Source organism: Saccopteryx bilineata, chromosome 1 (assembly GCF_036850765.1).
Source record: "Saccopteryx bilineata isolate mSacBil1 chromosome 1, mSacBil1_pri_phased_curated, whole genome shotgun sequence".
NCBI classification, from domain to species: Eukaryota; Metazoa; Chordata; class Mammalia; order Chiroptera; family Emballonuridae; genus Saccopteryx; species Saccopteryx bilineata.
In genome coordinates this window covers 119302012-119329731 of record NC_089490.1, presented here as the reverse complement: position 1 = coordinate 119329731, position 27720 = coordinate 119302012, and the positions used below count along the sequence as shown (strand labels likewise).

Sequence of the window (27720 nt, the reverse complement as noted above, 5' to 3'; positions counted from 1 at the left end):
ATGTTTATATAATACTCTTTTGTTTTAATTCCATATTTTTTAGTGTGTTAATAGTATCAGAATCAAAGTCAGATAAGGAGCAAAGTATCATGAGTGATTGAGTATTCGAAGGCTAATCAATAACCATGAAATTTTGTTCTGACATCTATTTCTACACAACGAAAGAACTCATTTATTTGCTGTTCCCCTAAAGAAAATATTAGATGTGTATTTCAGATGTCGATTTAAAATTTAATTGAATTGTTACAATTTTGAAGCTAAATGTAGTTTGCTTTTGTTTTATTAGAAAAAATACTCAGGCAAGGTCTACAATCATCGGTCAATTAAGAATGACTTACAAGAACATGAGGCAATAAAATAAAAAATACAGGTACAAACTATATATTTGAAACACTCTATTTGGCAATTCTTTAACAACTCAAAATTTAAAAAGAACAAAGAAGATTGCAGATTACTTCGCAAATACAGAATAAAGCAATTAATGAAGTGCTTAGGCAAAGGAAAACAAAAAAGGGTTAAGAAAACACACTGCTTCTCTTTTCTTTTTAAAAATAAAATCACACTTGCTACAGATCATATGGATAATACCCTTATTAAACAACCATTCCAGAATGTCTTATAGTAGCAGTGCTTTTATTTGCACTTCATTTAATTTTATACGACTCACTTCATGTATATAGCTCTTTACCCCACTGTTAATGAATAAAGTCTCCCATAGTTTTTATTTTTAAATATTTTTTAAAGTAATGAGAAAGGATTTATGTATCATGGAACTTTCCCATTTTAGAACCAAGGGCTTAATTCTATATTTTTGTCTATTCTTTCTTTAAAAAATTTAGTGTAAAAATTGCTGGTTTTTATATCACTGTAGTAAAGTGAAACTCCTCAAATCGGGAGTATTTTCTGCAGTTTGACTGCATATAACCACATACTTTACAATATGTCCTTCCAACAGTAAGGAAGGATTTCACGGTCACTGTCAGAAATGAGTGCCATAATTCTATTATGGGTATAGGTCCTCCTCCCTCAAAGACTTTCTGGAAGGATGTTCAATGTGTTTTGTTCTTAAAGATATTAACAGTAGTATATAGTCCCTTAGTCTGCAAAAGACATTTATTGTTAAAAAAAAAAGGTGCTTTATTAACAATTCCTCTGGCAGCACTAGTGAATTACAATATCCTTCAATATTATTTCTACCCATAATATATACATTAAACTTTCATGCCTCTAAAAAAAAATCTACAGTACATTTCATAATATAAAAATATATTACAAATCTGCTGAATTATTTACAAGCAATGTTCTATTATTTCTATGCAACATTTGTTTGATACAATACTAACAAGTTACACATATTTCCATTTCTGTAAGTTAAAAAAAATCCATATGGCTTCTTGCTTAACCAAGCAAGAAAGTGATTTTATTTTCCTTTTCAAAACCCACTTTGGTGCATAAAGAATTCACTTTGAAGATACTTAAAAAAAATACAATTTTTCTTACATTAAGAAAAAACTAATAAACCAAATGCTTTCCTCAGAAAAAAAAATTAGAGGATTATGTAGGTTAAAATGAAAAATACGAGGATTATTCAAATATTTGAAATAAAGGTTTTTCAAAAACCGTTAACAGATTAGTTATATAGGTAAATATTAACATACTGTACTCCATGAGCAAGCCCTAGTCCTGAAAAGGGAGCCATCAGACATACGGCAACACTCTTTAACAGAAATGTTCAGCCCTAATTCGAAAGACGAATATTTAGTTGATTGCAAATGTCGTTCACTGTTTGCTTAAATACAAACTGAACACTTTTCTTATCAGAGTTCTGCAAAAGAACACAAATGGCAACCAATCACATCTATTTATAATTGATAATTGTCATTGTCTAAATATTTCCTAATATGACTTGAAATTAAGAGACACTGTCAAGACAAATATCCTTACAGTGCTTTTGGTCTTTATAAGGGCACATGAAATAGTTTCTTTCCAATATAAACTACTGTAATCACTAAAGGGGGGAAAAAGCAGCTTAAAGCAGCAAGCATGCAAAACCTTTAAGAAGCTGTTCCACTAAGTTGCCAGAAGAGTGTTTGCTCAAGTCTCCCACAGTACCATTCCATAAAAGTGTGGATATACAGTAATATATTAATATATTCCACAGAAGATCCTACTTCATTCACAGAATGTTTACACTAAGCATAAATATTATTCTAAATATTGGATTAAAAAACAGGAAGGGGGTTGACTCTAATGTGCAACTTTTACTAAACCCATTGTCAGTGACTAAGACTGTAGGTGTCCCCGCTTGTTTGCTTTTTATGTATTTATTTATTTTTTACCTCTTCAACCTCTTCTGTGGCATTGTTCTAGAAAAAGAGAAAAGAAAATATTCTTTTATTCAACTGCATCAAAAACACATTAAGTACTTCAAAAGAGACATTTAAAATATTTATTAAATATAGGCTATGTGATGATCATTAATCATCATTAAAATTTATTATCAAAGCATTCACATATAATGGATGCAAATTTAGTTACATGGAATAGTTTAATTAATCCTTGTTAATGCAGCCTGCTAGTGTATTTCTAAAAAGGAATCTCACACATGCATTTTAACCAACTAGTACTTTAAAAACTAATGTTAAAAAACTCAAATAAGTAGGTTCCTTTTTGGTCTTTTTAAGATATTTTTAGAAGGTTTGCCATGCTTTCATTTTGAGATGTGCATGAACTGCAAATTATTTCTCTTAAACAAGGTAGAATAATTGCTTTTTCCCTTTTTACTTAATTTCACAAGTCTTCCCTATCAAAATCCAAAACATTGTTAAGACATTATATCACAGCAAAATGTAGGAGCTTCTATTACTCTGCATCACTTTAGGATAGACTAAATTCTAAATTCCAGAATAGTAAAAGCATGCAAGTTTAGACTCAAAATTAAATGTCAAGATTTTTGGAAAGAGGAGTTATAGTTTAAAAAAATTACCTCCACAGAAGTACCTACATGTCTTAAGAATATCTTCACTACCCAAGAATGAAATCAGTAAGTGTACTGTAGAATTACACTGTGAGGACATGAAACTCCTCTGAAAGTCTTAATTTTAGTATATGTGCTAAGAAGCACTAAAGTTAGTCTTAATCTTATAATTAAGATTCGTGCCCCCTTGTCAACTCTCTGCCAAAGAGATGTTTACAACCACTTGTAATAGCAGGGTGGCTCCCCCAAAATAGCACTCTTTTTGAGTGCTAATTTTAATTACTCCCTCCAAAGAATAAGCAGAAATAACCCTAAATTAGGTTAGGTACCAGTAAGAGAGGGATAGACAGGGACAGACAGGAACGGAGAGAGATGGGAAGCATCAATCACCAGGTTTTTGTTGCGACACCTTACTTAGTTCATTGACTGCTTTCTCATACGTGCCTTGACAGTGCCTTGACAGTGCCTTGACCGTGGGCCTTCAGTAAACCGAGTAACCCCTTGCTCAAGCCAGCGACCTTAGGTCCAAAGCTGGTGAGCTTTGCTCAAACCAGATGAGCCTGCGCTCAAGCAGGCGACCCTCGGGGTCTCAAACCTGGGTCCTCCGCACCCCAGCCCGATGCTCTGTCCACTGCAGCACTGCCTGGTCAGGCTCAATTATTTCTTAAATAGTAACTTTTCTATATTTTGGGGAGTAAATTTTCCTCAGTCTTCTACATTAAGGCCATTTCATTGTTCTCTGTGCTAGTTAATTTCTTGATAACCTAGCTCATTCCACACAAAAAACTAAGATTTTATTGTACTTAGCACTTTCACCAAGAGTTTTTCTTTTAATTTGTTTTTTGGAGTAGGAAAAACTCAATAGTCTCAGTGTTTCCATATGACAAGGCCTATTATGTTAGAATTTCATCCTCAGAAGATACCTCAAATTAAAGAAATACCATTTATTGAATAACATTCCAAAAAGTTGAGTCATGGAATGAACAGAACTTTCCAAGTGTCAACTGGCTCAAAAATTGGTATTGGACAGTCTCTTTATGATAGCTAAAATTCACATTTGGGATTACCTATTATATCCTCTTATGCTTATCTAACCTATTCCTATTGTAAAATACATATTAAGCTAAAATTACTTTCACCACTTCTGAAATTATCCCAGTGTACGTGATTTGGAAAGAGGCAGTATGGAGTCACATACTACTGGTGTAACTTGGGCAAACTATTTAACCTCTTGCCTCAGTTTTCCAATCTAAAACAGAAACAGTAACACCTACTTCACAGGGCTGCTGTGAGGACGAGGTGTATGCAAAGCACCTAGCAAAATGACTCAGCACATAGTCAGAAATGCTAGTCTCTTCTCCCCCCCTTATACCTTCATAAGCACAGCACACTAAAACAAAGGTCAGATCAGAAAAGTATTAGAAATGCAAACACTCTGAGCTACCTCTTAAAGACAAACAGTAATATAGAAACTCCTTCTTTAAAAAGTTTGGGAAGAGTTTAAGTTTAAAAAACAATCATTTATGGTATTTAGGGCACATGCAATACATTCCTGGGTCAACAAAAATATATTATAAAAAGCATTACATACTTAAAAGGTACTTATTTTCAAAATACTGTGTATATTACAATTAAGCTACTTAAGATAAATATGGAATTAAAATGGCACATAATAAATGTTATCAAAATATTAACTTTCTCAATTCTATAATTTATAAATATCTGCGACATAATTGCCATATGAAAAGATCCAGAAAACAAGATTGTGCTTGGTACTGAATTCAGTGCTACAAATTAAATCTTAACTGTATACCCAATATTTAGAGAGATGAAAAGATTATAATTCAGAAAGTAAAACATCAAATCAAGAATAAATTACCTGTATATGTTTGGGTCCAAAAGCAGGGCAGTATCTTTGGGTAGCTTTGATAAATGAACTACTTTAGTTTTTAATTGATGTCGCTCACTTTCATTCACCCACACGTCAGGCAGACTATAAATTAAAAAACAAGTCATACATAAAGTAACATTAATTTTCAATTTACCCCTTAAATACCTTCATATCACCCAGCCTTTTTCTGCTACTTTGACAGGGCCACCTAGGTTAACAAGCCTCTCAGAAACCAAGGAAACTCAGCAATCTAGATAGTGGAACATGGAGAAATAGCAGGGTGGAATTTTGGGGACAAATTTAGGGATACATTAAGAATTTTTGGTGGGAAAGCCGTATCAAACTTAGAAACACATATTAGAACACACTGCCTGTCATTTCACTTGCTGAGTGAAATTCACTCTTGAACTTGACTAAATGTAAATTTGACACCAAGTTTCTTCATGAACAAATTAAGAAGTTAAAAATCCCACCAATTTCCACTTTTAAAGAAATTTATATGTAATAAAAATTCTAAAACCAAAGAAATTTAATCCTATAAGAAAATTCAAATAAACGCATTTTGATACTGGGTGGATTTCCAGAATACTAAGAATATACAAGAATTAAAATATTTTTTAAAAGAAACTAGAAGACAAGCAAAAGTAGTTGTTTGTACGGAAAATAATGCAATAATTAATAAATAAAAATACAAGAATTATGTTTATTATACTACTGTAAACCTACTCTTGCCCCACCCTATATGTTTATAATTTTAATATATAAGAATAGCTCTTACAAATCAGTATGAAAGAGGTGAACACTCATTAAGGGAAAAGGGACAGGGTACACAAAGCACACCAACCATCAATTAACCAAAGACACAGTTTAAAATGATCTTACTTGTAATAAAAATAAAAAATATAATAACAGCCAGTGTTGGTAATAAACAAGATAAATAATGTAATAGATGGGATTAGAAATCAGTAAAAACTCAGAAGGACAAAGCATATCAAAAACTGCCACACTGCCTGACCAGGCGGTGGTGCAGTGGATAGAGCGTCGGACTGGGATACGGAGGACCCAGGTTTGAGACCCCGAGGTCGCCAGCTTGAGCGCGGGCTCATCTAGTTTGAACAAAGCTCACCAGCTTGGACCCAAAGTCGCTGGCTCGAGCAAGGGGTTACTCAGTCTGCTGAAGGCCCGTGGTCAAGGCATATAAGAGAGAGCAATCAATGAACAACTAAGGCGTCACAACAAAAAACTAATGATTGATGCTTCTCATCTCTCTTCCTTCCTGTCTGTCTGTCCCTATCTATCCCCCCCCCTGTAAAAAAATAAAAAAAATAAAATAAAAAACTGCAACATTCAGCACAGTTTATATATTAACAGATTTTATTATCTCTTTCGTTAACAGTAGAAAAATGGGTAAAGTCACTGTTCAGTTAACTTTTAAACAAATTTTACAGGGCCATTTAAAACTGTCTTGCACCAGTCAGAGGAAAAAGAGTACTGTAATATTTCACTCATATTTGGAATATAATAAACAAAATAGAAACAGAATCACAGAGAACAGCCCTGACAGCTAAATTTTACAGGGCCATTTAAAACTGTCTTACACCAGTCAGAGGAAAAAAAGTACCGTAATATTTCACTCATATTTGGAATATAATAAACAAAATAGAAACAGACTCACAGAGAACAGCCTAACAGCTGGGGGGAGGAGGTTGAAGCACAGCTGGATGAAAACGGGAAGGGATTAAGCAAAAAGAAAAACAACTCATAGACAAACAACAGCATGGTAATTACCAGAGAGGGGAATGGAGGGAGGTGAGGGAGGGTAGAAGAGGATGGGAGGGGGGATAAATGGTGATGGAGGAGACCTGACTTGGGGTGGTAAACACACAATACACTATACAGATGATGTATTACAGGACTGTAGACCTGAAATCCATATAATTTTATTAACCAATGTTATCCCAATAAATCCAAATTTTAAAATATATATTAAAATTTTTATTTTAGGTCCTGGCTGGGTAAGCCCAGTTGGTTGAAGTGTCATCCCACTAGAACCTTTTGTGGGTTCGATCCCCAGTCATGGCACAGACAAGAATCAACCAGTGAATGCATAAATAAGTGGAACAACAAATCCATGTTTCTCTTTCTCTCTCTGCCTCTCTCTTAAATCAAAAAATTAAAATAAATCTTTAATGCAAAAGTTTCTTTTTTAAAGTTCTTTAAGTAAGAGTGGAATTAGTAGAATGATAAATATATGCTTAAATAATTACATATATTTAAATAAAAAAATATTTTTAAAAATGTCTTGCCCTGCTCAAGTAGCTCAGTTAGTTTCAAGCATCATCCTATACACCAAGGCTGCAGGTTCAATCCCCAGTCAGGGCACATACAAGAATCAAACCATGAATGAACAAATAAATAGAGCAAATTGCTGTTTCTCTCTCTCAAATAAATTAAAATAATTAAAATTTAAAAATAAATAATTTTTAAAAGATGTCTTACATTAGTAGTATTTCCACAAAACCTAGAAGGGAGAAGAAAGTGGTGGAAAATATGTTCTACACTAATAGAAGTTTAATAGTCAAAGATTTTTAAAAGCTAAATAAATTTTTTTATATCAATATGCTAATGTACACTGTAAACTCCCAAGTCTATTTAAGAACTTTTATGGCATATCACATTCATCACCATCTTCTTAAACAGTTTGGGAAACAAAATTGTAAAAAATTATTTAATACTTAAAATAAATGCCATATATTGCTAATTTTTGAAAAATAAGTATACAGCCTGACCAGGCGGTGGTGCAGTGGATAGAGCGTTGGACTGGGATGCGGAAGATCCAGGTTCGAGACCCCGAGGTTGCCAGCTTGAGCGAGGGCTCATCTGGTTTGAGCAAAAGCTCACCAGCTTGAGCCCAAGGTCGCTGGCTCGAGCAAAGGGTTACTCGGTCTGTTAAAGACCCGCGGTCAAGGAACGTATGAGAAAGCAATCAATGAACAATTAAGGTGTTCCAATGCGCAATGAAAAACTAATGATTGATGCTTTTCATCTCTCCGTTCCTGTCTGTCTGTCCCTGTCTATCCCTCTCTCTGACTCTGTAAAAAAAAAAAAGAAAAAAGAAAAAGAAGTATACACAATTTGAATCTAACTATTTTGAAGAACTATTCTAAAAGAATACTAAAACTCAAAGGAGAATACAACAGTACAGAAAAGTTGGTCAATTATTTTTTCTATAAAAAATTGTGTGCTGAACAATATTTATAACTTTTTTAAATAAATGACTCAAACAAAGAGACAATTAAGGCTACTTGCATACTACTTGAGAGTCATTAAAAATGCTAAGAATAGGCCCTGGCCGGTTGGCTCAGCGGTAGAGCGTCGGCCTGGCGCACGGAGGACCCAGGTTCGATTCCCGGCCAGGGCACATAGAAGAAGCGCCCATTTGTTTCTTCACACACCCCCCTCCTTCCTCTCTGTCTCTCTCTTCCCCTCCTGCAGCCAAGGCTCCACTGGAGCAAAGATGGCCCGGGCGCTGGGGATGGCTCCTTGGCCTCTGCCCCAGGCGCTAGAGTGGCTCTGGTCACGGCAGAGCGATGCCCCGCAGGGGCAGAGCATCGCCCCCTGGTGGGCAGAGCGTGCCCCTGGTGGGCGTGCCAGGTGGATCCCGGTCGGGCGCATGCGGGAGTCTGTCTGACTGTCTCTCCCCGTTTCCAGCTTCAGAAAAATACCAAAAAAAAAAAAAAAAATGCTAAGAATAGGCCCTGGCCGGTTGGCTTAGTAGTAGAGCGTCGGCCTGGCGTGCGGGAGTCCCGGGTTCGATTCCCAGCCAAGGCACACAGGAGAAGTGCCCATCTGCTTCTCCACCCCTCCCCCTTTCCTTCCTCTCTCTCTCTCTTCCCCTCCTGCAGCCAAGGCTCCATTGGAGAAAAAGTCAGCCCTGGTGCTGAGGATGGCTCCAGGGCCTCTGCCTCAGGCGCTAGAATGGCTCTGATTGTGGCAGAGCGATGCCCCAGATGGGCAGAGCATTGCCCCCTGGTGGGCATGCTGGGTGGATCCCGGTCCGGCGCATGCGGGAGTCTGTCTGACTGCCTCCCTGTTTCCAACCTCAGAAAAATGCAAAAGGAAAAAACAAACAAAAAAAAATGCAAAGAATATGCCTGACCAGATGCTGCAGTGGATAGTGTCAACCTGGAGTGCTTAGGACTCAAATCACCGGCTTGTGTGCGAGATCACAGACATGAAGCCTAAAGGTCACTGGCCTGAAGCCCAAGGTTGCTGGCTTGAGCAAGGGGTCAGTGGCTCAGCTGCCCCCGCCCCTGCCCCCTCTCCCACATCAAGGCACATATGAGAAGCAATCAATAAAAAATTAAAGTGCCACAACTTAAGAGTTGATGCTTCTCATCTCTCTATTGCCTGCCTATCTGTCTCTTTCTCCCAGGCCTTTAAAAAAAAAAAATCCAAATAATAATCACATTGCATTAAAACTTGCTGCAGCAACATTTGTTTGTTTGTTTGTTTGTTTATTTTTGAGTGAGAGGAGGGGAGATATTGAGACAGACTCCCACATGCACCCAACCGGGATCCACCTGACAACTCCCTTCTGGGGCCAATGCTCAAATCAATAGAACTATTTTTAGTGCCTGAGCCTGAAGCTCAGACTAACTGAGTTATTCTCAGCACACAGGGCCAAAGCTCAGACCAATAAGCCACTGGCTGCAGAAGAAAAAGAAGAAGAGAAGGGGGAGAGGAGGGAGAAATAAAAGGGAGAGGAAAGAAGAAATAAGCATATGGTTGCTTCTTTTGTGTCACCTGACCAGAAATTAAACCTAGGATGTCCATACGCTGGGTCAACAATCTATCCACTGAGTCAACTGGCAAGGGAACAGCTTTTATTAAAAAACAATAAAAAGCTAGTTTTAAAGCTTATATCTTGAGCCAGGTACTGTAAGAGCTTTCACAGGTTCTCTCTTTAATCCTTAGAACCTCAAAATATTTCATAGTTTAATTTCTATGTCTTTTATATTTGATCCAATAACATAAGTAATTTTGAGTAAAATATTTTAATAAAAGACATTAGTCTGCCTGGCCTATGGTGGAAAAATGGATACAACATTGACCTGGGACACTGAGATTGCTGGTTTGAAATCCTGAGCTTGCCCAATCAAGGCACATTTGAGAAGCAATCAATGAACAACTAAAGTGAAGCAACTATGAGTTGATACATCTCGTTTCCCTCCACCTCCTCTTCTCTCTGTAAAATCAATAAATAAAATCTTTTTAAAAAGTCTATTAATTATACATAGTATTCCAAATACTCACATGTCTTCAGGCATCCAATGAAGTAGAAGTTTTATCTTTCCAGAATCCTCTTTCCTCTTAGCTATTACCTAGTAATAAGAAAAAAATCATAAAAATAATTTGTAACACATTATTCTAATATCATTAAAAGGCATTTTTAATCTTAATCAAGAACTTTTAAGTGTTCATAACCTGGATCAGATTATTACCACCACAACATCTTGTTCTGTATTGTAGCAATCTTACCTTTGATTATGTATTTTCAGAAAAGAAAGAGGAAAAAAACCCTGAAGGTTTGTATAGCATTCTCAGTTTGAAAATGCTACTGAGTCTTCAGCTTAGCCAGAATGCTAACCAGGTTAACTAGGAGTCCACACTGGCTGAAATATTTTTAAAGAACAAACAGTAAGGAGAAAGGAATTCTGGGAAGGAAAGAGTCTGCAATTTACAACTACATTATTTTTTGTTTGCTTGGGTTTTCTTTGCTTATTGGTTTGTTTTATTTTAAATGAAACATTAGCCAATCAGTGCTTAGGTTGAATTTTAAGGACTCTACCTAAGTTAAAAGGTGGATCAACCTGAACAATAACACTTAGAGAAGTTTAAGAAAAACAACATACTTGTCATTCATTACAAGTTCCTGAAAATTAAGGTAATGCTTAAATAAAAACAGATCAAAACGGTATTTTATAACTCTTCCAACTTCCATATTAACAAAATTACCACTTCAGTGCTTTTATAATGTAAATCACTATTTTTACAAAGTTTAAGGTCCAAACAACCACACAAAATTATGCTATATATAGTCATCCTCAAAACATATTAGTACTAAGTAACAACAGCACTCTATGCAAATATAAAACACTTTATATATCCATTATTTAAAAACCTATAGTTAAGTACCCTAATTCTAGATTTGAAAATGGAATTAATTTAAAAACCCAAAGACAGATATGAAGATGCTAAAACATAATACCTCTGAAAATAAATAAGATATGAAAACAATGCAAACCAACCAAGCACAGCCAGCCCATTGATGGTAACTAGGAATCTGCTGACCTCTTCTGGAGAAGGCTCGAAAGAAAATGTTTCAATTAAAGACAAATTAGGCAATCTGCACAGCATAGTACCTCACAAACAGGGGTGGGAAACAGCAGGTTTAGAGTTGTGAGCATGCAAAACATAGTTTATTCTTGTATTATTATTATTGTTATTTTCCATAAGGATAACTGTAAACCTACTTTTGCCTCACCCTCTACATATTTTCTGCAAACTGTTTATCAGTATAATTATTTCCTATTATTTTAATTTGATAACTAGGTAGTTTAATTTTGTAGTTAGTGTTAACAGAAGTGATTCTGTTTAACACATGCTGCCTCCATCAAAACCTTCACAGCCATGGAACTTCAGAAAACTTGCTCACCTCACTCCTTTTCCTTTCTACTGTGTCCAACAAAGATCCCTTAGATGTCTCTTCCTTCCACTTTCCCCAGGAAAAAGCATTCTACAAATTACATTTCACCCTTTGTGACTTTTCCTCAATCAAGGTTACCTCTGCTCCCCTAGTGTCAATCTTATTCCCGTGTCTTAATTTATAGTACTACAAACATAGCTTTCATGTTGTGAAGTCCTCTCAGATGTTTTCTACAGCTAGAAAACTTATTTTCATCATCAGAGACTATTCTTTCAGTAAATTTTTAAATTTTCTTCCTGAGTCCTTAGATCATCACTACTGTTTTTAGTTTTTAGCTCCCTTCATTAATTTCCTCCCATGGTAAACCTAATTAAGGGATTTATCACAAGGAACTGTTCTAACAAAAACATATGCAAGTCAGGCCTTCAGTTTTTTTTTTTGTTTTTTTTTTTAATAAATTTTTATTAATGGTAATGGGATGACATTAATAAATCAGGGTACATATATTCAAAGAAAACATGTCTAGGTTATTTTGTCATCAAATTATGTTGCAAAACCCTCGCCCAAAGTCAGATTGTCCTCCATCACCCTCTATCTAGTTCTCTGTGCCCCTCCCCCTCCCCCTAACTCTCTCCCTCCCTCCTTCCCATGTCCTCCCTCCCCCCCCACCCTTGGTAACCACCACACTCTTGTCCATGTCTCTTAGTCTCATTTTTATGTTCCACCAATGTATGGAATCATGTAGTTCTTGTTTTTTTCTGATTTACTTATTTCACTCCTTATAATGTTATCAAGATCCCACCATTTTGCTGTAAATGATCTGATGTCATCATTTCTTATGGCTGAGTAGTATTCCATAGTGTATATGTGCCACATCTTCTTTATCCAGTCTTCTATTGAAGGGCTTTTTGGTTGTTTCCATGTCTTGGCCACTGTGAACAGTGCTGCAATGAACATGGGGCTACATGTGTCTTCACGTATCAATGTTTCTGAGGTTTTGGGGTATATACCCAGTAGAGGGATTGCTGGGTCATAAGGTAGTTCCATTTGCAGTTTTTTGAGGAACCACCATACTTTCCTCCATAATGGTTGCACTACTTTACAGTCCCACCAACAGTGAATGAGGGTTCCTTTTTCTCCACAGCCTCTCCAACATTTGCTATTACCCGTCTTGTTGATAATAGCTAATCTAACAGGAGTGAGGTGGTATCTCATTGTAGTTTTGATTTGCATTTCTCTAATAACTAATGAAGCTGAGCATCTTTTCATATATCTGTTGGCCATTTGTATCTCTTCCTGGGAGAAGTGTCTGTTCATGTCCTCTTCCCATTTTTTTATTGGATTGTTTGTTTGTTTGTTGTTGAGTTTTATGAGTTCTTTGTAAATTTTGGATATTAAGGCCTTCAGTTTTTAAAATAAAACCTTCTTTATCACTGTCACCACTCACTACTCCTTAACATGTACAAATACATGCTCATTACTAGACCATTATTTCATCAGATTTATTGCTCATTAAATGTTGATGAGCCCCAAACCTCACTCCTTAAATTTCTTCTCTTTTCTACTTATACTAGTTCCGAGATGATCTTATCCAGTTTTATATACATTTAAATCACATTAATATGCTGAGAACTTACAAATTTGACTCTATATCCACACTTACCCTCTGAGCTCAAACTCTTGCATCTATGCACTCCCTATGTGGCACAGGCACTATATGGCTCTACACAAAGTGCAGAAATAACAGCTCTTAATACAGCCCCTCCCTAACCCAATCTGCTCAACACCACAACTCTATTTTAAATGGCAACTCCATCCTTTTGGCCAGTTGCCCAGGCCAAATATCACTGAAGTCATCCTTTCTTCTCATTATCAAACCTGACACGTGATCCATCCATAATTCTTGTCAGAACCACTTTCAAGAGATATCCAGAATCTAACCTCTTTGGCATCTCCAATAGAGCCACTTCAGTCGCCTTTCACCTGAGATAATGAAAAGACTGATCCTCTTTTCCTTGCACTCTGACCTATAATCTGTTCTCATAACAGAGAAAACAAAAGTGAGCATAAAACCTACATGAGAGGAAAGAAATCAGTAAATTCTCTAGGGCAGGGGATGGAGGCAGAGATGAACTAAAGTTACAATAGACAAAAGTTGAGTAATGGAAATGTTCTGCATTTTTACAGTGGCAGTGGTGGTTTCATAGATGCGCAGAACTTGCAAAACTCACAGAATTGTACACTTTAAGTGGGTGCAGTTTATATTATGCCTCAATAAAAATTATTTTATAAAACCATATCAGGCCAAAAAAACAAGAAAGAAAACATACCACATCAGACCATGGCTGCTCAAACTCCTTCAATGGCTTCCCATCTCACCCAAAATAAAAGCCAAGGTCTTAGTCCAACAAGGTTCTCCCTAGTACCTCTTTGACTTAACTCTGGCTTTCTCAGTTTTTCAAAATACTTGAAATATTGCTGTTTCAAGATTTTGTATTTTATTTTCTCACTGGCTATGATATCATTCCTCTAATAACTCAATGGCTCATACCCTCACTTTCTTTAAGGTCTTACTAATTTACCTTGTTTATCACATCTCTTCCACTGGAGTGTGGATATGGTTTACTGTTTTGTTTTAATCTGTTTAGTTCACTCTTACATCAGTAATATGTGGCACACAGTAAGTGCTCAATATTTAAGTGAATAAATAAATTAGCTCAGTTGCCACACTCTGGGCTGGGTGACCATTTCTTAGTGAACAATTATAGACCTACCAAAATATAAGCCTATGTTATTAAACTGCAAAGGACTTCCAACCAACCCTGCTAAGCAAGCTCCCAATCCTGCTGAATCCCAATAAATTCCCAGTGTACCTATTTTAATTTCATCTTCAAATCCTAATTTTCTTTCCACTCTTCCATTCTTATTTAGATAACTACACTTCTAATGTTCTTTAAAAGAACATAAGTATGGTACGTCTTTCCTTAAACCCAAACTCATATCTCTCATGTGTTTCAATCTCAGAAATATTTCCCTTTGTATCTAATCTTTTAATTTCTTGCCTTTAATTTGAGAATCAAAATCAAAATTGAAACAAAAAAAAACATTTTTTTTTTTTCAGTAAGAGAGAGAGAGAGAGAGAGAGAGAGAGAGGAGACAGGGAGAGATGAGAAGCATCGACTCATAACTGTGTCACTTTAGTTGCTCACCGATTGCTTCTCATATGTGCCTTGATCGAGGCTCCAGCTGAGCCAGCAACCTTGGGCTTCAAGCCAGCAATCATGGGATAATGACAATGACCCTGCGCTCACGCTGGTGAGCCCATGCTCAAACTAGTGACCTCGGGGTTTCAAAACCAGGCGCTAAACATCCCAAGTCAACACTCTTACCTACTGCACCACCACCTTGGAAATATACATAGAAGAAAAGGTAAAAATGCCAAGAAAACCTCGCTATTACAAGAGATAAAAAAATACAGATTCAAACCAATAGGGACACTAATATCAATATTTACCTTTTATATTTAAACTAACGTGCATTTTAATTGAACTATAAAAATAAAACCTTTATTTAGTATGTTTTCTATTTCAACAGCCAAACTTGAACAATCTTTTTTTCCAGAGTTTCAAATCACTAAGAGTATGATCTAAGACTTACCTCTACTAACTCACCTTTACCAAACTACAGCAATTTAAAGCTGACTGAATAATAAAATGGATGAGATCACTCTCTATTAACTCCCAGTTAACCAAAAATATACTATGTATTGATATTTCAAGTTTGATACTTTTCTTTTTCTATGTTGAGAAATATAATGATTCAACTAATACAATGTGTGCCTACTGTGTGTCAGGGAGAATTCTAGAAACTTGGGATACACCGGAACAAAAGTCCCTCCTTTGCAAAGCTTCAATTTGATGGCCATTACCTTATTTTCTGTTTAACGCACACTTTAGATGTATACATTGGGAATGAGGGAGGACCTGCAGCACACAGGGATGTGAGCTAGAAGGAGTCTACACTATTCTAATTTTATAAAAAGACATCGACTATGCCTAGTGGCCCAAATGCCAACCTAATATTCCCAAATAGTTCAAAATAAAGGCTAAAATATTCAATGTAGTCATAAAAATGTCAAATTGTGGGAAATATTTGCTTTATAACCAATAATATAAGTAAGTTTTAAAATAACTGATGAAGAAAAATGTTTTGCGTTTTATTGTTAAAATGTAATTTTTTGTATTTTTGAGCAATTTAGAAATATGATAAAAGTCAAAGTACACATTCTTGCAAACCTCTATATTTGAAAATATAGAATAAAATACTTACAGTACTGTGAAAAACAACACTGTGCCCCTTTCCTAAACTTTCTATGTGAGCGGAGAGGTTAAAGCATATGGCTCGGTGTCGTATCGCATCCAGTGTCTGCGCATCGAAGAAGTCATGTGGGCGTGCTAAAATCAACACAAAACATTTAAGGATATTTACATACACAGTAATTCTGCCAAACATCATTCAGTTCATTTTCTACAAAAATACATAATAAATAAGATTGAAACCACTACAAAGTACCAATCTAGTGTTAAAATCTAAGATTTTCTTTGCTTTCAAAACATACTGTCTAGCTGACAAGATAAAGATGTATGTACATAAGCAAAATTCTAATTAACAAGTGAATGTGGGTTAATTCAGCCCCTTGATGTGTGTGAGGTACTAACTTCATACCTCATCATTCCACATTTTATCTACTATCTTTCTCATTAATTTTATATTTTATTCCAACAACTCTCCTGAGCACCACTCTGCATGGCCAACAATCTGATGACCATCTCCATCTGTGCACCACATTGAAATCTCATTCACCCATCAAGCATATGGAATGCACTCCATGAACATTCTCTATTATTCCTGTGTAATCAAAATTTTCCAAATTTGATAAAGGTGATAATACTATTTGAGGTTTTTGACAAGAATTTTGATTATAAATAACTCTTCTAAAACCAATCTAAGAAAATTTATAAATATATTATTGAATGCCAATGAGGACATAAAATTCTTTCTCAATCAGTTCTTCCAGTTATCAGCTATGTAATTTTGGGTAAACTGCTTAAATCTACCTTAGACTACTTCTTTATTTGTTAAATGGAGATAAAACATCTATAGATTATGCTTAAATAAAATAAATGCTGATGTAAAAAATCCTTTATTAGGTCATCAGGCAGTTTATATTAACAAGGTTATATTGTTTTGTTAAAAATAATAAGCTCACAAACCTAGGGTAAGCAATCTTTTAGTGTGATCACAACAAAGTTATACATTAAAGATTTACTAACACTGTTAAGAACATTTTTTAAATTTTAATTTTCATCTCACTAATATTTCATAAATTGTGGCATATTTATTCTTAATTAGAACATGGCTCAAAAAAAGAAAAATGAATTTATTATTTTACAACTGTGGTGCTTACTTATACATGCAATTTTATAAGATCTGTAATTAAAAATTAAATCTTACTGACAATAGAAGAAATGGATTGATTTCCTGTTATACAATATTCTTGAATTCCATGTAGTTGATTTATCACACTATTCTGATTTGCTACTACATAAGAGTGGATCTTCCTCCACCATTCATGGAGTTATCAGAACACTTATAAATCCACCCAAGCTTTCTGGGGGGATGATTTTACAAACTGGCCTATGCAAAACAACCTAGATATTCCTCTGTTATCACTGGAATTTTTCTCTAGTGAAGGCAATAAGCAAAATATCAACTAGTAATAAACTAGCAGAACCCCTAAGTCAAAGAATGCAATGATAATGGGAAAACAGTAAGAAAAAAATATTTAATATTTATGGAAGAAAAATATTCATTACTTTACCTAGTGCTGAAAAACAGATGCTCTTCCTATCAGACCTGTGGCTGCTGGGGAAGGTGTGCTTTCTCCGTGCTCTCGAGCACGCTTTCCTCAAGGATCATCACTTCGAGAAAGAATAACTAACCTCTCTAAATCATTCAGCCCTACCACTCTTCATTCACTATTCATACACACGCGCATCACTGGAATTAAATTAACAGTAACGAAAGGAGCACTCAAACTTCAGATTCTATTCTACTCAGATCTTAACCATGTTAGGTCCACTGTTCAAGTATCAAGAATACTAAACTTGAACAATGGTCTCCGAAGCAGGTGAGTGTCATGATCCATTAGAGTAAGAAAAGAAAATCATGTAACTTTTCATCTCGACGTTTTTCAACAGTCCATCTTGGTAACTGTTTTATAATGTACATTAGCAGTATTACCGTATATACTGCGTACACATGGCAGAAGTGGGTATGCTAAATGTTTTATAATGTACATTAGCAGTATTACCGTATATACTGCGTACACATGGCTGAAGTGGGTATGCTGTTTTATAATGTACATTAGCAGTATTACCGTATATACCGCATACACATGGCAGAAGTGGGTATGCTGTTTTATAATGTACATTAGCAGTATTACCGTATATAATGCGTACACATGGCAGAAGAGGGTATGCTGTTTTATAATGTACATTAGCAGAATTACCATATATAATGCGTACACATGGCAGAAGTGGGTATGCTGTTTTATAATGTACATTAGCAGTATTACTGTATAAACTGCGGAAACATGGCAGAAGTGGGTACTGAAGCAGTTTTGTAAGTGATGAGCTTCATAATCAAAAGGTAAATGGATCCACAACCTAAATTCAGTAGCCAACTTTGAAAAATATACTTCATTTCAACAATAAGAAACTTAGAGTTTAGGAAAGTTTATTTTTCAGGTGGGACTTGTTCACTTGTCCACTGTAGCTGTGTAATAACAAAAAAAATGTCAATGCTGCAGAGAAAGCTGCTGCTGTATAACCTGGCTCAGTGTCTGGAGTCCCTTCTACACTTTACTCAAACTCCATGAAAAAGGGTAAGGCGTAATCTTTTCTTCTTTCTTCTTCACCCTCGCAATGGCCTCCCTTCACAATGACAGCTCCACTCAATCATACCTTTTTCTTATTTTCAACCATATTTCTTCATTCAAGGTATTTTTACTTAGCCAGTTGACACTAAGAACCAGGCACAGTGCTAGGCTCTGGGGGGTCAAAGTCAATTCCTGCTCCCAACATTTACAAGCGTTATCATCTAATTGTGCTCTGTCCTAATTATCGTGGATACACCTCATAATCTGGTAATTGAGTATATAATAACTCTGTATATGTGTTCCAAAAGACTGTTTGTTAAGTGTTGTCTGACCAGACGGTGGCACAGTGGATAAAGCATCAGATTGGGATGCGGAGGACCCAGGTTCAAGACCCTGAGGTCGCCAGCTTGAATGCAGGCTCATCTGGTTTGAGCAAAAGCTCACCTGCTTGGACCCAAGGTCACTAGCTCAAGCAAGGGGTTACTCAGTCTGCTGAAGGCCCACGGTCAAGGCACATATGAGAAAGCAATCAATGAACAACTAAGGTGTCAAAAAATTAATGATTGATGCTTCTCATCTTTCTCCGTTCCTGTCTGTCTGTCCTTATCTATCCCTCTCTCTCTGTAAAAAAAAAAAAAAAGACTGTTAAGTGTTGAGAAACACAGGCTGCAAATATATAGTTTTGGAACAGATAGGTTACTTGGCTTTTACTTGATCTTTACCTTTAATATGTTCAATTTTTCTAAAATATTGTTAGGAACACCCACACTGCCGTGTTTTAAATTCATTAATTTAGAACAGAATTAAAGTAGCCCAAAATCTAATTCTACAGTTTGTATTCTAAGGCCATGAATACTCACACTCCCTTAGCGACTAGAGATAAAACTTATGTCATAGAATTCTCACATTGTCCCAGAGGTATCCTGTATGTTTATGACTGTTAACAACAACAACAAAAAAAGGTAAGCAGAGTTGAACAGTAAAAATTTATTCTGCATGAATGCCCAAGATATAAACAGAAGCATTGTTAACACACACCAATTTTCAGTAAAACAACTTACGTAATGAGCGTCGTCTTTTGTTCTTTAATTTCCTCCTTTTGTTTATTCCAGCTTTAGATGGAGATTCTTCTTTGGCCTTTGGCTGGCTAGAAACTTTTGAGGAGTTCTGCTGACTGAAGTGTGTGGGTACATGGCGAGCTAGCCCTCCCTGAGAAGCAAAGCTGGCATTGCAGCCACCAACAACACACTAAATGAAAAGAAAAAGAGATGTGAGGGATGCTGTGCAGGAACAAGCTTAATATGAATGAGTGAATATTTCACACTTTCAGAAGTAAATCAGCAATTCTATAGAACTAATAACTCCTGAAACTAAGAACTCTTTCATTTTATAAGCTGCCCAACATAATATACATTAGGCAGTGGTGGACTGGGAAATGAAACTCAAGTTCTGTGACACCTCAGTTTACTGCTCTTCCCAACTACACAAAAAAGACAAAAGCTGAATATTCTTCCCAGAAAAAGTTGTTTTCATGAAAGAATTAGATATCCTGACAATTACCTGGATTCCTGGATTTTAAAATTTGTTTTTACCTTATAATATTATGTTAATTCAAACCTCTAGCAGTTTCCCTGTTATAACAGATAAGATAGAAATATAGCCAAACTAACTTTTAAAATATTAGATCTTAAATCTCAGAAAAGACTTAGGCTCAGAGTTGGACTTATGCAACCTTTTTAAGTTCCACTAAATACTGCCTCTTTAGCCTCTGTACTTGCAAGACTGAGTAAACAAAAAATAAAGTTTAACTACCCATGTCAATCTGGCAGATCTACTTTTCTGACAATGACTGAAGTACGCTTGGACATCACAAAAATTATAGCTACAGTATAAGTGTGCGACTTCTCGTTAGGTCTTAGGAAATAATATTTTCGGGTCTTCCAACAAATGACTGTTAATTAAAACAAACACTAGCTCCTGTGTCTCGTGCACTGGCACATATCATGTTGGGAGGGTGGACGTAGGAGACCCCTCACTCTGACCACTGAATCCGTTTCTTCACACCCCTCCTGCCAGGGGCAGCCCCTCCAGGAAGGATGTCCGAAGCTGAGGGGCAGGACACAGTCTCTTCAATTTGGAATCATCTGAGGACAGCCTCTCCACAGCCCAGGGACTGCAGGAGCCAGTCTGAGCCCCACCCCTTCATTTCATCAACTACTGCTCCAAAGGTCTGCTGTTAGGATTTGTTTGGTTCTGATTTTGTTTGGAGTGGATGGGTCACCAAAGTCTTAGATTACGTTTCTCTTGCTACCAAACAGTCATGTGTTATCTTTCCTCGGATGATAAATTTTACAGCCAATAAATAGAAATACCAAAAATTAAACAACAGCAACAATAAAAACCCACCATTTTCCAAAATAATCCCCAAACAGCAAAATCCACAGCAAGATTAGTCTTTTCTATTAGTAATTGATCCACTTTACTTAGTTTCTGACTTGACAACCAAATTCCAACCATGAAAATTTGTTATGTTTAACAACAATTACATGTCTGCTTATTCCAAGGTGGTTCAATTTATATTACACTTTAACTAGACAAATGCCACAAAAGAAAAAATCTACATGCTTCCAGGATTTTTCTTTCAACAGGCACCTCTGCCTCTTTAAAGTTCTAAAAACACAATACAACTATGGTATTACTAGAAAGCCTAAGTTTATTCCTAAATGAAAAGGAGCTTATCCTCCTGAGGAGATCCACACTTTCACTGCGTATCTAGATACTTACTCCAACTCATCCTTTCCATGCATTTTGAAGCCAGGAATATATTTTAATATCCAAAAGCATCTTGTAAATCATAAGTGTATTTCTAAATATATCAGCAATCTAAATGTACCGCTTATAGAATCTGATAAAACCAATGCTGGTTGAAATACTTCATAGCAAGTTCTTTATATAATGCCATTAATAATTATTCTTTTTACTTTGATATATAAAAGACAATTTTATGGGTTCTAATGGTACTGCTAAGTGCTAAGTGCCATTAGATAAAAAAATCTTAGCCTATTCTATGGTATAAACTAAGTTAAGAGGCAGAGGAATAATTCAAGATATTTATTTTATATTTTATTTATTGATTTTAGATAGAAGAGAGAGAAAGGGGTTGGGGGGGGGGGGGGCATCAACTCACAGTAGTTGCTTCTCCTTATGTGCCTTGACTGGTCAAGCCCAGGGCCCCGAACCAGTGACCTCAGTGTTCCAAGTCAATGCTTTATACACTGCAGCACCAAAGATCAGGCTCAAGATTTTAGTTCAAATAATTATCTACTCTACGACCAGTACTATGCAATATTTTATAAGTATGCCTGAGACACAGTTCTCACCATGATAGTGCTTGCATGTGGTCAGCAAGACATGTATATATAAACAGACATTCAAAAGGGATAAGGTAAAAAGTGCTAAAGAGGCAAAAAGATCCTCTTTCAAGAGGCAATTAACCATATTCAGTACTTTGAAATTAATGTTTCACTTACTTCTCACAAGAACCTCATAAATAGTGTGGTCCTCAAATAGCCCGTATCAAGAATATTCAGCTATAGCCTGATCAGGTGGTGGCACAGTGGACAGAGCATCAATCTGAGAAGCTGAGGACCCAGGTTCAAAATCCCAAAGTAACCAGCTTGAGAATGGACTCATCCAGCATGAGCACGGGGTCACACTTGAGCATGGGATCATAGACATGACCCCATGGTCCCTGGCTTGAGCCCAAAGGTCACTGGCTTGAAACCCAAGATCACTGACTTCAGCAAGGGGTCACTGGCTCAGCTGGAGCCCGCCAGTCAAGGCACGTATGAGAAGTAATCAATGAACTACAGTGACACAACTACAAGTAGATGCTTTTCATCTCTCTCCCTATTAGTCCCTCTCTATCGCTAAAAAAAAAAAAAAAAAGTTCAGCTATAGACTCTGACCATGAGAAGTTTAGCATCTAATGGTTACTAAATTCTTAGAATTTAAAAACTTACACACATATTTTGAGTACCAAGAATGAATAATGCATTTTCAAGTTTCCATCTTCTATAAGATTACCATATTGCCATTAAGAGAAAATGTCCACTATAGGAGCCAAGAGCCACGTATTGTTACTTAGCACTTTAAGCAAAAGTATTGTAACTACAAAACCAAATTTTTAATGTTATTTAAATTATTATTTGAGATGAAATTCATATATCATACTGTGAAAATGGTATTTAGTATATTCACAATGTTGTATAAGCATCAGTTTTTAATTTGTATTTTCTTAATAACCATTTTAATTTTTTTTTTAAAGGGAGCATGGAATGGGAAGTAACAATTCATAGTTGTTTCATGTTAGTTGTTCATTGCTTGCTTGCTATATGTGCCTTGACCAGGGAAGCCCAGGGTTTCGAACTGGCAACCTTGGCATTCCAGGCTGAAGGTTTATTCATTGCACCACCACAGGCCAGGCAACCATTTTAATTTTTAATGCAATACTTAACTACTGAAAAACTTTTAAGTATGTTTGGAACTTTGCTATGTCAATCTACTTCTGAAATTTCAAATGTTATAAAATCTAAACACAGCCCTGGCCGTTTGGCTAGTGGTAGACCATTGGCCAGCATGTGGATGTTCCAGGTTCAATTCCTGGTTAAGTCACAGAGGAGAAGCAACCATCTGTTTATCTACCTTACTCACCCTCCCTTCTAACTCTCTTTCTTCCTCTCCTGCAGCCATGGCTCAATTAATTCGAGCACATCCGCCCCAGGCACTGAAGTCCCAGGCCTCTCCATCTCAGGCACAAAAAATAGCTTGGCTGCAAGCATGGCCCCAGATGGGTAGAGCACTGACCCTCCACCCAGTCAGTGTGCATGTGGGAGTCTATCTCCCCTCCTCTCACTTGGAAAAGAAAAAAAAAGAAAAAACTACATTTCAAATTTTAGAACAGCTACCTGACTATAACTAAAAGGCAGAGATGACTAACAATTTAGATCAGATTTGAATTCAGAGGGATCATGTGGTATAATTCTACCAACGTTATCATAACTGTAAGTGTATCAACAGGTTGGGTGGATTCATTTTCTCCTGAGATCCTTCAAGACTACAAAGAATATGCCCAGGTAGCAGCTAAAACTGAGAGTAAATATTACAAGTTTATATTAATGACTAAATCAATGACTCAATGCTCTGAAAATAAAATCAATGAGAATTCTAATAGAATATTGTTTTGATTTTGATCATTCAATTAAGATTCATAAATCTAGAAATAGAAATATATAATATAAATGTATAGTGAGAAAAGGTACTTTTATTAAAAATAAATAGAATCACAATCACACATATTTCACTTAAATACAAATCCTTTTACCCTACAGGAAAAAAGTATTTTAAGTTTCATCTAATCAATATTCTACTCATTAGTGTGTACCACAGAAAAGAGGTCCTCTTGGTGGCCTTAGTATCTTCATTCCTATTAACATGAGTATTTCATGGTACTGAGCATAATTTTAGTGTTCAAATATTCATGTTTTCACCCACACATACAACAATGACCCTGAACATAAGCGACCTCACATGGTATTCTAATAAATAAGCACTGTTTTGAAAATTAGGAGAAAAAACCTGGTTTTTGGACACTAACAGTTTTAACTGTTTATCTCCAAAATCCCCTGAAACACTCTATATCAGGGGTCTCAAACTCGCGGCCCGCTGAACAATTTTGTGCGGCCCGCAGACTAAACCACGAAGTTCAAAATATTTTGGATAAAATTAAGTAAGCCCGTGGATTAGTCTGCGGGCCGCACAAAATTGTTCGGCGGGCTGCATGTGGCCCGTGGGCCGCGAGTTTGAGACCCCTGCTCTATATTGTCTATCATTATGGTGAAGTAGCTGCTCTAAAACCTGAAACACAGAATTACTAGGTTTTCTCCCCAAACAGATTTAGACAAGTGAAGCAACACTGAGACTGTGTTTGCTAGTATGATACTAAGACTGAGGAGTGCTACAAAAATCTACAAGGGCTATGGAAACATAAAGCAGAATAAGTTTCATAGCATATACAGTAGTATTTATTAATGGGTTCTCTAAAGGAAAATAAGAATTTCAGGTAAAAATGTTGGTTTCTCAGTTTTGACAAATGCATTACAGAAACATCAGATGATAACATCAAGGGAAAGACACTGGCTGAAGGTACAGGGGGACTCTCTGTGCTAGCTCTGCAACTTATCCATAAACCTAAAGTTTCCAAAATAAAAAGCTTTTGAAGTCTAGGCAGAAAGCACAGCCTATACAAAACCACAATGAGGGTAAACTGTGATCCATCTGAGAACCACCAGGGGTATAGTATGACTAGAAGACAATTTCCTCTGAAGGCATAGTAAGGCACCAAATGAGAGAACAAGTCAGTCTTAAGGATTTAACTATGCATCATGATAAGAAATGTGGCCAGTTGGCTCAGTGGTAGAGCATCAACTCAGAATGTGGAAGTCCCGAGTTTGATTCTAGGTCAGGGCACACAGGAAAAGCAACCATCTGCTTCTCTACCCCTCCCCCTTGTCTCTCTACTTCTCTCTTCTCCCACAGCCATGGCTTGAATGGCTTGAGGAAGTTGGCCCTGGGCACTGAAGATGGCACCAAACAAGCTGGTTGCCCTGTATGGCAGTGGTTCCCAATCCCCGGGCCGTGGACTGGTACTGGTCCATGGGCCATTTGGTACCGGTCCACAGAGAAAGAATAAATTTAACTTACATTATTTCTGTTTTATTTATATTTAAGTCTGAACGATGTTTTATTTTTAAAAAATGACCAGATTCTCTGTTACATCCATCTAAGACTCACTCCTGACACTCGTCTCAGTCACGTGATACGTTGCCACTAAAATTAAACCTATAAACTATCAAAATGAGTGAAAAAATTCCATCAAAAGTTTTTTTGCAAAGTGGAAAAGGGCCAGTGAGGAGACAGAAGAAGAACCTACGACCTCGAAGAAAAAGAAGGCTTCATTTAACAGACAATACCAAGAGTCCTACTTGAAGTACAGATTTATCTCAACTGGTGATTCTCACACACCAAGGCCACTCTACATAGTATGTGGCAACCAGCTAAGTAATGAGGCAATGAAGCCTTCAAAACTGCTTCGCCACTTGGAGACCAAGCCCCCTACTTTAAAAGACAAGCCTTCTGAGTATTTCAAAAGAAAAAAGCATAAACAAGGACAGAAACAATTACTGGTGGCCACTACATCAATAAATGCGAGTGCACTGAGAACATCATACTTGGTGGCTAATCGTATTGCTAAGGCTAAGAAGCCATTCACCATTGGTGAAGAATTGATCCTTCCAGCTACTAAAGACATTTGTCGTGAACTTCTAGGAGAGGCTACAGTTAAAAAGATAGCACAGATGCCTCTTTCAGCTCACACCATCACACTGCGCATTGAGGAAATAGCAGAGGACATTGAATCACAATTGTTAGAAAGAATAAATCACTGTGGTACGCTCTCCAGGTTGACGAATCTACAGATATTGACAACAAGGCAATGCTACTTGTTTACGTGCATTATCCTTATCAAGAGGATGTGCATGAGGATATGTTATGTGCACTACATTGCCAACCAAAACCACAGCCGCAGAACTATTTAAATCGCTGGATGACTATATATCAGGAAAACTGAAATGGTCTTTTTGTGTCAGCATATGCACAGATGGAGCTGCTGCCATGACCGGAAGGATGTCTGGTTTAACTACTCGGATTAAGGAGGTTGCACCTGAATGCAAGTCTACGCATTGTGTCATTCACAGGGAAATGCTGGCTAGCCGAAATATACCACCGTAACTCAAAAGCATATTGAATGATGTCATTAAAGTTATTAACCACATCAATGCAAACATCCTTCACTCGCGCCTGTTCAAGCAGCTTTGTGAGGAAATGAACGCAGAGCACAGACGCCTCCTCTTATACACAGAAATAAGATGGTTATCCCGAGGAAGGTCCCTGGCCAGTGTTTGAATTACGAGAGCCGCTGCAGAGACTTCTCTCAGAAAAAAAGTCACCGCTAGCAGCACATTTCAGTGACGAGGAATGGGTCGCAAAACTCGCTTACTTGTGCGACATATTTAACCTCCTCAATTAACTCAATCGGTCACTTCAGGGGAAAATGACAGCTGTCTTCAAGTTGGCAGATAAAAGTAGCTGCATTTAAAGCCAAACTGGATTTGTGGGGATGACACGTGAACAGGGGTGTATTTGACATGTTTCAAACATTCGCAAGAATTTTGGAAGAGACTGAGCCCAAGCCTTCATTGTCCCAGCTGGTGCACGAGAACCTATATTTGCTTTTAAAAGAGTCTGAACGCTACTTCTCAACCAAAAAGACTCACGAATTGCCAAGGAATGGATCTGCGATTCAAATGTCAACAAACCAGGTGAATCCAGCGTGTCTATGCAAGAAGATAAACTACTGGAGATCGCAAATGACGGTGGCCTTAAAAATATGTTTGAGACTACAACTCTGCTGGGGTTCTGGATTAAAGTCATGGCAGAATACCCCGAGATCGCCACAAAAGCACTAAAAACCCTGTTGCCATTTCCGACATCCTATTTGTGTGAAGCAGGATTTTCTACAGTGACAGCAACCAAAACAAAATTACAGAATAGACTGGACATAAGCAACACTCTTCTGGTGTCATTGTCTCCCATTACCCCTAGATGGGACCGTCTCGTTGCAGAGAAGCTCAGGGCTCCCACTGATTTAGTGTTATGGTTGTTTAGAGATAGGCTACTATCTCTCATTCTATATAAATATTGTAATAAATAACCCTTAATTTACAATATTCATTACAATGGTGAGTTGTATTTTTCATGCACTTTATATTTGTTTTTGTGTTGTATCTTATTTTTAAGGCATGTTTAAACGTTACCATAGCGACTGGAAAGTGGAGGCAGAGAGGATGTTACTCATGTTATGTTGTTGGTGCGATGTTAAGAGGACACTTCTAATAAAGTTGCATACAAGTATACAGTGGATTCATGTTTATTTTTATTGCCGTAGGTTCATGATTGGTAGCGAGCCTGAACCTATCATATTACATATTGATATCAGACATGAAATGGCAGAATAACAAATTTAAATACAGCCTGAATAATAAGGACATGCTCGTTCCTCCTTTAACTTAGCCCAATAAATATCG

At 36.7% G+C, this 27720-nt stretch overlaps 1 protein-coding gene across 2 annotated transcripts in view; it reads right to left on the bottom strand.

Annotated features, from left to right (window-relative positions):
• Nucleotides 1–264: 264 nt before the first annotated feature.
• AEBP2 (AE binding protein 2) overlaps nt 265–27720 on the bottom strand; it is a 76875-nt gene continuing 49419 nt past the window's right edge. For both annotated transcript variants that reach the window (XM_066264559.1, XM_066264558.1), the window contains 6 exons: nt 19579–19765; nt 15907–16031; nt 10185–10252; nt 4857–4970; nt 2340–2366; nt 265–1825 (listed from right to left, as the gene is read on the bottom strand). In XM_066264559.1, the coding sequence (XP_066120656.1) occupies nt 1780–1825; nt 2340–2366; nt 4857–4970; nt 10185–10252; nt 15907–16031; nt 19579–19765 (567 nt within the window). In that variant the 3' untranslated portion in view covers nt 265–1779. The remainder of the gene's footprint in view (nt 1826–2339; nt 2367–4856; nt 4971–10184; nt 10253–15906; nt 16032–19578; nt 19766–27720) is intronic.